A 12,903-nucleotide genomic window follows, 5' to 3' on the forward strand; every position below is an offset into this window, starting at 1 on the left:
TTCTCTCTCTCTCTCATTCTCTTTGTTTCTTTCTCTCTATCTTTCTTCGTTTTTCTGAAGCACTCGACCGCATAAACACCCTTCCTTCCTTCCTTCCTTTCTTTCTTTCTTTCTTTCTTTCTTTCTTTCTTTCTTTCTTTCTTTCTTCCTTTCTTTATTTCCATTCAACCCTCAAACCAACCATCATATTTTCTACCTTCCTCTCGCTCTAACTTTATTTTCCATCTCTCTCCACGAGGATTCCTTTTTTTGCAATGACGACGACTAGTATTAGTGAGTATCCTGAAAAAAAAGCATGCTTCGCAACCCTGACGACAACGAGGACAACGTAACTTAGGAAAGAAGAGGATTGAGGGAAAGAGAGAAACGAAAAAAAAAGAAGAAAAAGAAGGACAGAGAGGGTGGTGGAAATGGTGGGTAGTGATGGCGATGATGATGGTGGTGGTTTACGCTTATAAGGGTGACGTCTGCTTTCAATCCTTGGCCGTGCATTCGAATCTATTGGGGTATAAACAGACACGTATATATATCTATATATCTATATATATAGATATATAGATATATGTATACATCGACCCTCCATTTTACGAACTGGTGGGTCTGGTTCCCTATACTTTTCCCTTGCTACTATTCCTTATCCTCGAATGTCGAACATTAACGTCGGATACAGCTGGAACGAGGCTGAGGGGTTGTTCTCGGTGATAGCAATGAGAGAAACAGAGAGAAAGAGAAAAAGAAAAAAAAAAGGAGAGAGGGCGTCTCTGCTGTTTTGTAGGTTTGTAAAAGTCGAGTAGGTGTATCGGTAATGATACGTGCCTTGTGCATAGCTTTTGCGTGTGCACTCACGAAAAAGAAATGCAGAAAGAAAGAAAGAAAGAAAAAAGGAAAATAAGGGTTTGAAGTGAAGGCAAAAACGCGCGAAAGGGTTGGGATGATAGTGATAGTGAAGGGTCGAGAGAAAGAAAGAAAAAAGGATAGAAAGAAGGATAGAAAGAAAGAAAGAAAGGAAGAACGGTAGTAGCGAGAAGCGCGATTCTTTTCAGTCGAATTGTGTCGGACGAGAGGCGCTAGCTACCGAGTGATAAATCGTCTAATTATCGGCTTTTCCTCGGCCATATTGTGCTCATCGCTGATGTACAGGGAATGCACTTATTGTCGAGCACTAACACCAACACCAGCTCACACCTCTGTTGCTCCTCCTTCTTCTCTTCTCTTCCCCACTCTTCATCACTCTTCTTCTTCTTTTTCCTTCTTCTTCTTCTTCTTCTTCTTCTTCTTCTTCTTCTTCTATTTCAAACTCACACCAGTAATATCCTCCCACTCTTCTCATGATTTTTCTATCTTTTTCTTTCTTCCCCTGTAGTGTTCCTTGAACATATAACTATCCTGACGCCTCTTCCTCTGTTCTCCTTTCCTCTGCTTTATTTTGTTTTGCTTTGCTATGCTTTGCTCTTTTCAGGTGGCGATTTCTTGCACTGACGTCTAGGCACACTGCAACGATCCATTTTACTCTACACGAGATAGGATTGGTGGTTGTCTTTGTCTTCGAATTAATTGCTTTTTACGAAAGAAAATGTTACGGAAGGATGATGATTATGATGATGATCGGTACTCGCTTACTTTGCCACGATATATCATTTACTTGTCCTGTTTTTTCTTCACTATCTATATATCTTTCATTCTTTATTTATTTATTTTCTTTCTCACCATTTTCTCGATCCATTTGTCGTCGTAGCAAGTTAGTAAAGAAACGTCTTTCGTATTCGTCAAGTTAAATGTCTTTGTTTTAATTGGGTGTTAGTAACACAACGTCGACGTACGAGTAAAGCAATCGTGATGATACATGCACACACATGGTAAAACGTGTAAATACACATACAAACACACACATGTACGTCTGTATCACGTTTACTTGTGGTTATTGCCGCGAGTGTGTGTAAAAAGTACAAAGCTCTAAAACGTGTTGAACGTGTTCAAAACCGAGTTTTAGATTTATTTTACCAACCGTTCACAGTGAGTACGCATCAATTTTCTCACCAAACTATCCTCACCTCTCTCTCTCTCTCTCTCTCTCTCTCTCTCTCTCCTTCTCTTCTCTTCTCTTTTCAATTCTCTACTCTAGTTTGGTATAGTTTTGTTTTTCCTCTTGATACGAACGCGTGTCGTGAAACACAACGAATTAATAATACTCAGAGAGATAGAGAGAGATAGAGATAGAAAGAGAGATAGTTGCGAGACATCGTAGTAATTAATTTACCAACTACCTCGAATGAAATTATCGCCCGAACGTATTCCCGGTTGGTGCTTAAAGACTATTAATATCCGTTATTGGCGATAATCATTTACCGTCTATGAAGAGCATCATTGCGTACTTTCTCTCTCTCTCTCTATCTCTATCTCTCTTTATCTGCCCTTACCGTGTTATATTCATTACGCTTTCATTAAGCTGTCACCGGCACACACAGCCATTTTATATCGAGTTTAGAGCGATATTTAATCCGTCTGTCCGTCTATCTATTGGACGGGCAACGCTCGAAAACAAAATCAAATAGAATGACGAAAAGTATTTAATAAATAAAGCGACTGTGGTGCGATAACGCATCGAGTCTAACTTTTGTATTCATCTGTATGTCTGTGTGTGGGTCGGTGTGTGTGCATTTATATAAATATATATATATATATGTGTGTGTGTGTGTAAATGTTCTGTATATGCGTCGCGATACTTCATTAGATCGATAGAATGAGAGACTGAGTAAAACAGAGAACACATATCTCTCTCTCTCTCTCTCACTCTTTCTCTTTCTCTCGTATAGAAAGAGAGAGAAAGTATATTGGTATAATATATAGTAGATAGTAGTGAGTACGTGCGTAGGGTGCGTAACGAAGAGGGAGAATAAAGTACTGTATCTAATGCGAGCATAATGACGATAACGACGCTTGCTTTCCAACGTGAGTTTCGTTAATGCTATCGGTAGCTGTTTACACGCACCAAAACGCCATTCTTGCCGATTAATATACGTGCATGCGTGTACGTTAGTCGTTAAATACGATGACTGGTCTCTCTCTCTTTCTCTCAACTATCTTTCTCTTACATTAGTCTCTCTTTCTCTCTCATTCTATTTCCCTCATCGTCAATGTTAACGAATACACCTATTCGTGTAATGTGTACATGTATATATCTAACCGTGTATGGGGTGTGTGTGTGTGTGTACGTATTGGACGTGTAATCACACGAAGGAAACTCGCACGTTACGTGACACAGATAAGAAATACGTCGACGAACCCGCTGCACTCGTTTTCCTTGATTCGTCGTCAAGATTGTTCTCTCTTTTTTCCTTTTTCTCTCTTTCTCTTTCATTCTTTCTATCCTCATCCCTCTTAAAATAATGATAAGGTGTGTCCTAATGAATAAAAAGCAAACGAATTTTGTTATCTTAAAAACATATACATACATACATACATATGTGTATGTATAATTTTTTCTAATTTCTTTTGTTTGTTTTCTCTCTTTGTGTTCTCCTCGTCATATATTGTGTTTGAATTGTTAGATAAGAAAGAAAAAAAAAAATAATAGCTTATATAAAAAAATAATAGAGAAGTATCTTTGTAATTGCAGAAAAATAATTTCGTAACAAAGAAATTTATATTTGTTGTGTTTACATTTATATTTTTTTTTATCCTTGATCGTGTGTCGCACGATTTTTATTGTTGAAGATGTAAGAGACGAAATAAGAGAGATGTATATATAGGGCAATAAAAAGAAAAATGGATAGATAAAAAAGGGAATTGTAATAGTGAGGAAGAACGGGAATAGGAAATGGGTAATAGGAAGATGAAAAAATTTCCCTTCTCACGTTACTCTTTCGATTCATGTTGCACGTTTAATATCGTCGCTCATACTCGATTGCACGGTGAATAATAAAATCGACGCGTGGAATCGACACCAAACTGTGTGTCTCTTTCTTTCTCTCTATTTTTTTATATATGGTGTATACACATATGTATACATATGTGATACGCATATATATATATATATATAAATATAATATGTGCAATTTTTGTGGAAAAACAGCTTTTCGGGTCTATCATTCCTGTCATTTTCTTCAATTTTATTTTATTTTATTTTACTTTTTTTTATTATTTACATACTACATACACATGTATATTTTTATTTTTAAATCTATTTTTTTTTGGACACAATGACCACTTAAAAAAAAAAAAAGAATCTCGAAATCCATAACTCTCGTCTCAACAATGCAGAGAAATCATACGCATACGGTTCCTATTTATATCTGCAAACGATCGTCTACGCAAAACTCGAGTATGAGAGGATCCGTTATTCGCTATATCGTAGCACAGGATTATCAATCATTGATCGTCCTTGAATATTGCGCTACAATGATCATCCTGATTATTGGTAACATCAAAGGACTTCCGTGTTAAACGTGGGATTCTAAGCACGATTATCATCCGAATCAATTCGACTACGTGTGTGTTCGTGTATATAGAATATATATAAAGATATATAATATGTGTGAGGAAAATACCATTCCAATCTAATCCTTACTTTGTAACAATCATGAACTATGAGATTCAATAATAATTTAAAATAAAATAATTCGAATTAAAATAATTAAGGTGTACCAAAAGTTTTAAATTTATATGTCAAAAATAAATTTAAAAAAAAAAATAACTATCCAACATTATACAATTTAGAACACAATTTATAATAAAATAAACGCACGAACTTTCTTTTCCTAAATTATTTTGAATTTTTTTTCTTACCCTAAATTTTTTTACCTTAAGTAATAGTAATTACTGCAAACGAAATATTGTTTTATCTCGAATTTTTTATTTTCCATCTTTATCTATCTATACGATCCGGATAACACACACGTTCTCGAGTGAGAAATCGAAAGTCAATGGGATAGGAAGGAGGATACTAGGACGGAAAATACCTTACCCTTAAAACGAAGCGTGACAACATTTGAAGGTAGGAACAAGCCCTACGTAATAATAGCCACCCCACATCGGGTTGGTTGGTATATGTTGGTTAATCCGATTGATCGAACGCTAAAGCGCGTTATTATCGCCTTACAATTTCCAAGTCGGGATCGTTCGGCCAGCACCAAACAGCTATACAGAAACCTCCATGTATGTGTGTGTGTGTATACGTACGTACGTACCTGTCTGCTGCGTACGTGTTTATAATATATGTAGGTGTATATATATATATATATATATATATATATATATATATATATATATATATATATATATATATACACATATATGCAGACGTATTACGTAGTATGCATGTTTGTTCGAACGTACGCGCGTTGCAGCAACCCTTGCAACCCCCCCCTTCCCCCTCACAGTGGCTCGTGTGTGGAAGTTTGACAGGACGTTGCTGGCGGGGTAACAATGTGCGCGCGCGTTCACGTCCATGCTCGTGTGTCCGACGATGCAGTCGAGACTTCAGAAGTCAACCGGCTGGCTATACATACGTGGCCTCCCTAACCGTTGTTGTGATCTCTTCTATCTAGTGTTAAACGCACACAATTCTATGAGTACTATAAACTTTTTCGTTTTTTTTTTTCATGTGTCGTATCCTGTTGTGGATATTGTGATTTTTACGTTTAATTATATTTCTGGTGATAATTAGAAAAAAAAGAACAACTTAATAGGAAGAGACAACGATTAAACGGATTATTATTTGGGATATAATGATCTACGATAAGGTTTAAATATTTTTTCTTGTATTTTATTCTGTTTTTTGTTTTGTTTTTTATGTTGTTTTTTTTTTTGTATTATGATATATTGAAACAAATGAAATATTTAAATGTGTGCATTCTTTTGCTTTGATTTGTGTGTATGTGCTTTTTTTTATTCGAATATACTTTTTATATCTATGTAATTTTAAAACAAATAGGAAAAATATCTAATAGTGAGAATTCATTTTCTGAAATTTTTTATATATTAATTTGTATATTTCATTCGTATTTTTTTCTATAAGAATATGTTTTATGAAACAAATGGAAAACATAAAGATTATAATTAGTTCATTAGTTCACGTTTTTAATAACCTAACGTTTATTATTAAACGTTTTTTTTATTTTTTATTAAACTGTTTTGAATTCCCGCTAAATATATATACATACGCTCATATATACATATACGTGTTATTATACTTACACAACAGGTATTAAAGTCTTACGGAAATGGGGACGTAAAAATAATCTAAAGTGTGCTTGTTAAATTTTCTAAGAAAACGGGTATTTGCATTGATGTTTTTACGTACGTATGTACGTATTAGTATATTATATATATAAGTATGCGTTAGATGCGTGTCGAGAAACGGTAGGGTCGATGACGGGTAAGGCAAAGGGGTGGATTTAATTCATGGAAGCATTGAATACGATTTTAATGTAAAACATACATTACATACTTTCTCTCGAGGATAATTTATATACACGTGGTAAGGAGAAAGAGTGTAAAAAAGAAAGAGAAGAGAGAGAGAGAGAGATTATCGCATACTTTACGATGTTACCGAAAGCCGTTAATTCTTTCTATGTCCTTTTTTTCTTCCTTTCTTCCCCTTTTATTGTATTTTATTATTATTATTATAAATATTTCCTAGGGCTTTTCAATCTTCGAGATTATTATACCGTATCTCGTTTATTTTAGATTTACATGCATGCGAAATAGACGTTTTAATCGTTCGATAGCATTATATCAAAGATTTATCATTTTAAACGCATAAAGTACACGCAACTGGTCGAAGTTAAACACAACGAGGACGTGTCGTGAACAATAAATCCCCGCCCCCTCCCCTAAAACGATATCTAATAATTCTTCCACGTGAAAATTGGATAAAAATAAAAAGATAACTTTGATATTATAATTACACATATAAAAAAAGTTAATAAATAATAATAATAATAATAATAATAATAATAATAATAATAATAATATATAATAATATTATTATTATTATTATTATTATTATTATGATAATGTTGGGAATCATATATGAAATTTGTAGAAAAGTTTGTAATTTGTTATGTTTTTGTTGTTTAGATCGAGCGAGCAGTGGTAAAACTGGGTCTGCATACGTGGCTCGGACTAGCATGCACCAAGGTAAGTATCGATTCTTGTTAATATACGATCCAAAGGTCTGTGAACATCGCGTTCTAGACACAGTATATATATATTGTACGCCTATACGTAGAAAATATTAGCCTACGTGGCTCTTTCGTCTTCGCGATCGGGAAACACCATTGGATTCTCTAGAGTCACTAGCGCAGCTGTTTTTCCAAATTCTGACCCAAATCCTCCTGGAGTCGCATACGATCGATAGCCACACAATCAGGTTGGAGTCCATTTCGTAGTTAAAGAGAGAAAGATAGAGGAAGGAAGAGAGATAAAAAAAAGAGATAGGGTTTATCTATTAAAAGTCTCACATTAACAAACGTTTCGGTAAACCGTTTGATTATTGTTTCCAACGATTTGTACAATAGCTTTTCTCCTTCTTCAACCTTTCGTACCCCTCTTTTTCCCCGAAGAGATAATTCAACAAACGTCTTTTTTTTGGCTAGGTTCGGGTTTTTACCATTGAGTAATCGCGTATCTAATGAGATCGATCTATCTTTAACGATACCTTGAAAAATTAACGAAAAAACCATCTTTCGATTTAAGATATTAATCGAAGTAACTGTGATGTGTATTTAACCCTTTAATTAATGTTCATCTATAAGTTTACTTAAACGACAATGTTTTCTTTTTACTTTTTCTTCTTTAATTCTTTCTTCTTCTTTCTTCTTTCTTCTTCTTTTTTCTTTCTTTTTTTTTTCTTTTTTCCTCTGGAAAGAAGGGGGTGATTTGAAACTCAATCATTTCGCACTTTCACGGGAGTTCAATGGCATAAAAGAGTTCTGAAGCGAGCCCAATATGGTCGATGACAATCGCAAAATTTTCAGTCTGCACATCCACCGACCTCTCCATCAACCCACCTCCACTCTCACCCCCTGCTGTCTCCTCCTACCCCTACCCCTACCATCTCTTCCTCCCTTCCTTCTTTCTCTCTCTCTCTCTCTCATCCAACCATTGTCGTTTGTTCGTTCGTTCGTTCATTCGTTCGTACGTTTCGTTCACGATCGGTAGCGTTGAAGTATAATCCATGACGCGTTCGCCACGTAATCTGATTATGTGCGCGATAGCTTGTAATTAGTTGTATTTTAGCTCGCGATCGTGACCAAAATTTCTTGTATACATTCAATATTAAATAACGTTCTATCGTATCTACAAAAAAAATTATTAATTAGCAATAGAAATAATATATATATATAATAAATAATAATAATAATAATATTAATATTTTAACTTTTGCTGAAAGTAATTTCGTTTTATTTTTAATGGCAAATAATAAATGATTTTTCTTTTTTTATCATATTTAAAATTCAAGACGATTTAAAAAATCACGGATGATCAATATTTGATAAATGATTGGTATGCGTTATGTGACCATTTTTAACATTCACCAAATTCCTTTATTTTTTTCCTCCATACCATATTCAGTTGGACGATCCAATCGCAATGCGTGCATCTTTCAAATTGAAATTTCGAAAAGTAATTTTAACGTTGGCGTTCACTTAACATATCCTACTTGTAAACTGGCACACAATTTTATTCTCCCGTGTATCGTATTATTATACTCTTATAGTAATAAAAAAAAGCAAATTATGATGAAAATTTTTGTCTATGATTTTTTATTTCTGATACGATGAGAAAAACTAAACTACACTTGACGTTTTTTAATTACATTTGATGTGTCTGTTGTTAAACGTAAAATTGATTTTCAGGTTTAGAGCGAAGTTCGATTTAGGTAAACTCAACTAACTAAAATTACTTTCATAATAGACAAAAAAAAAAGAAAGAAAAAGGTATAGAAAGAAATATATAATAATTAACTTAGGATTTTCTTTGTTGAAAAAAACTATGACGTGACGAAGAATATATATCATCCCATAGATTGCAAGGAAATACTTGAAGCTGTGCGTAATTTCTCAAAGAATTTCTTCGCCGGTAGTAGTAAAGTTACCTTGCCGAGCTATGAAATCTCGCGGAAACTTGTAACACGGGGTTAGGAACGCGGAAGTTTCTTCGTTATAATCGAACCTAGCGATTCACGAGATTATCCTTATATAGATACGTATGTATTTTTTTTGTGTAGCATTGATTTATGGTTCGTAGATATGATACACGTGAATTACTTACGAATACTTTTTTGTTTTATAGTAAAGTTATTACCCTCGTTCTCGGTTCATTTAAAAGATAACAAGTAATATAATAATTAACACTTTTTTAGTGTCTTATAATAATATATCGTTGCGTTTATGTATCCAGATGATTTTTTAAGATTTTTTACGATTTTCAACAAATATTAAAATACATTTGTCGTTAATAACTTTTTCCTTCATTTCGTAATATATTAATTTTTAAATTTTTGTATACGTCATTGATAGATTTATTTTTACTCTTTTTATCTCTTAGAACCTATTAAATTATATCAATTTGGTTAGGTATTATTCGCTTGGATAAAAAAAGAATATATATATATATGCACGTATATTTTCTTTTTTTCTTTGCCTACTATTATTGTACATATTTATAAAATTGATTTATACAAATAACGATGTAATTTTGTGGATCGAAAATATTCCTAAGAAATTCAACGATGCCAAAGTAAATCTAAGCGAATAAACACGTCGGATATCTGGAAAAAAAAAACAAATAGTAGCTTCCGTATATAGAATAAGAAGAAGAAAAAGACATAAGAAAAGGAAGAGAAAAAGACATAGGACGAAGATAGAAACGTAAAGAGGTAGGATGGGGGGAGGGGGAGAAGGGTTGTCTCAGAAAATTTACGTGCTTCTCTCACTCTCTACGCAACTTCGAAGATATCTAGTTGTTTATTTCAGAAACGGCGTCTATACGACGAGAAGAGAACGTACGATGGCGTGTGAGTAATCCTAAAAGGGGTTGAAAACGAATATGGAAACGTAGAAGGCAAATCTTTGAGATAGATAAGAAAATCTTCAAAGAATATTTCTCTTTTTCTTTCTCTCTCTCTCTCTCTCTCTCTCTTTTCCTTTCCTCTTGAATCACTTTGAGCAAACGACCTTGATAAACACTTTACTTTACTACGACTTTCATATTTTTCAAACCCTTAAAATAAATAGTATCGTATCCGTTTCATCATTTCCCCCTAAAAAAACTATTCACGATAAACATTTATACATCATTCTTTTTCCTTTTTTTCTTTTTATAACCACTTTAGATTTTTTTATTTTTTACAGAAGATAAATTTATTTCAACGAATGCTTTTTTGCTTTAAATGAATATTATTCCGCAAACGAATATAAAGAATTAACGACGTTGCCTGTAATCATGTTAATCATCAAAACTATTCTTTCATTCATGCAAATTTTCTCTCGTTGTTAGCTCTCTTTCATTCTCTCTCTCTCTCTCTTTTTTTCTCTGGTCTTAAAAACTATCTTCTACCACCTACCAAATACGTTCGTCCTCTAGGAAACATTCGCTTCCGTGCAACGCGACGTTACTCGAGGATAATCCCGTTGTTTTGCATTATCCTTCCCTGTTCCCACTTCAACCCCACCCCCTCTCTCCCTTCATCCTTTCCATTATCTCAACGAGAGTCCGGTGCATTTCGCCTAGCGATAAGACTTGCCTTCTCTTTTTCTCTTTCTGTTTCTTTTGCTATCTATTCCCTATTCTCTCTCTTTCTCTTTTTTCGTAGAAGAAAAAAGGGCCGCGTTCGACCGAGGCTTAACGAAAAATTGCTTTTCCGTTGAATTACCTACAGTATCGTGATTCATGCGCGAGAGAACATAGAGAGAATAAACTTGAAAGAGAAAAAGAGAGAAAGAGAGATACACATAGGCAGAGACAGAGAAGGAGATAGGAAAATGGAAGGAAAAGAGAGGGGAACGGGAACGTAAACGGATCTTATCTCGGTCGATGAAGCACGCCGTTCGATATTCCGATACATATACACACGCCCTCTGGGCGAGTCTAGCATAATAGAATTCCTCGTTATATAAATTTCGGTGCACATTTTTCTGCCATCCATCGATCTATCTACCTTTCTCTCTATCTCACTCACTCACTCACTCACTCACTCTTTCTTACCTGCGAATTCTCGAGTTCCTCTTTCATCTCCTATCCACTACCACACTCATACATTCCCTCTAACCACCTTCCTCCTTCCCTCCCACCACTACTCCTATCTATCTATTTATCCATCTATCTCTCTTGTTTTTTCTTTCTCTCTCTCTCTCTTAAATTCGTGCACTGCAACGACGTATCGTTTCATCCCTACTTCTTGCTCTTTATCTTCCTCACTCTCTCACTCTCTGTCTTTCTTTATCTTTCTATCCTTATTTCTCTCGGCACTTTGCTCGGCGAAACGTTCGACGATTCTTCAAACGCACGCACGGTAATGGAATTCGCAGCGCACAACGGCGCTCGTTTCTCAAACGATTTTATCCTCCTCAGCGTGTAAAAGGGAACAACGGACTCTAAAATACGACACAAAGTGTATCTCTCTCTCTCTCTCTCTCTCTCTGTTTTTCTTTATCTTTCTTACGCTTCTTCTTTCCTCGTGGTCGATATGAAGAGATTCGCTTCGTCGATTAACTTCCGTTTTTCTTCTTCTTCTTCTTCTACTTTTACTTCCTCGTCTCGTTTTCTTGTTACTCATGCGGAACGACCATAGCGTGTTATACGCTATATTGTCTATCTTTCTCTTTTCATTCTTTACACAACACATACACGTGTACATGCAAATATACATATACAAGTAAACATACATAGTACAGACATATTCTATTTTACATATATTTTTCTTTTTTTGTTCTCTCGTTCGTTTTGTTTTCCTTTTTTGGTACTTCAGACCGGTACTCCCACGTGCCCATTTTTTTCCTTCGAAAAAGGACAGAACTACACACTTCACACCCCCTTTTCTTTGGCATGGATCTTTCATCTCGAGACATTCTTTTATCCCATTCTCTTCTTTATCATCCTCTCTCACTCTTTCCCTTTCTCTAAGCTTTCTCTTTTCGTCTTCTGTTCTTTGAATTCGCTTGATGGTTAGCTCGTCGGGGGGTTTGTTACGTATTTTTGTTTGCATTTAATTTGCGCTTAGTATCAAGATAGACAACGTGAGCGCCCTGGGAAAAATGTTTGTCGAGGATTTTTCTTTTTCAAAATAATAGCCAGACCAGTCCACCCTTTCACGATTTTCGAGATCAAATTCCTGGAAGGGAAAAATCTACTAATCTTTTGTTAGTATGCATAAAAGTACTTCTTTTATTTTACTTGTTTCTTTCATCGAATTGAAAATTTAACAATTTCGAATAATTCTAATTTTCTAATAGTCATTGCAATTTTGTCATAAGAAAAAAATGATGGATAATTACGCATAGGTAAGGAAGAGAAATGCAAATTTTCTCCTTGTTAACGCGTAAAATAACAGTCCAATTGAAAATAAATTTACGATTCATTATATCTTCGAACGAGATTATAGGGGAGCACGTATTTACGTAAGCAAATCAAAATGTTCTCTATTATATCGGTCAATTTAATACGAATATCGGTATTGGAACAACTCACGCACGAGACTTTAATGGCTGCTCTGAAGCATCATCTCCTTTTTTCCCTTTTCTTTTTTAAAAAAAATGTCCAACAATTTTTTTCGACATACTCGTTTGGAAATTTGTCCAAACGTTGTTAAGGATGAAAAGAAGGGATGGATATAAATTGACTTTAGTAGTAAATTGTAAAATAACTCTTGAACCATAAGTCACTTTTAGAAAGCTTCAT

At 34.6% G+C, this 12,903-nt stretch overlaps 1 protein-coding gene across 1 annotated transcript in view; it reads left to right on the forward strand.

Moving 5' to 3' along the window:
- Window positions 1-12,903, forward strand: part of LOC107068709 (uncharacterized) — a 288,047-nt gene that overhangs the window by 190,779 nt on the left and 84,365 nt on the right. Inside the window, exon 5 of the mRNA XM_015325410.2 lies at window positions 7,081-7,140. Coding sequence (XP_015180896.1) covers window positions 7,081-7,140 — 60 coding nt within the window. The remainder of the gene's footprint in view (window positions 1-7,080; window positions 7,141-12,903) is intronic.

Source organism: Polistes dominula, unplaced genomic scaffold (assembly GCF_049000335.1).
Source record: "Polistes dominula isolate Pdom_NZ unplaced genomic scaffold, Pdom_raw_medaka contig_73, whole genome shotgun sequence".
Taxonomy (NCBI): Eukaryota; Metazoa; Arthropoda; class Insecta; order Hymenoptera; family Vespidae; genus Polistes; species Polistes dominula.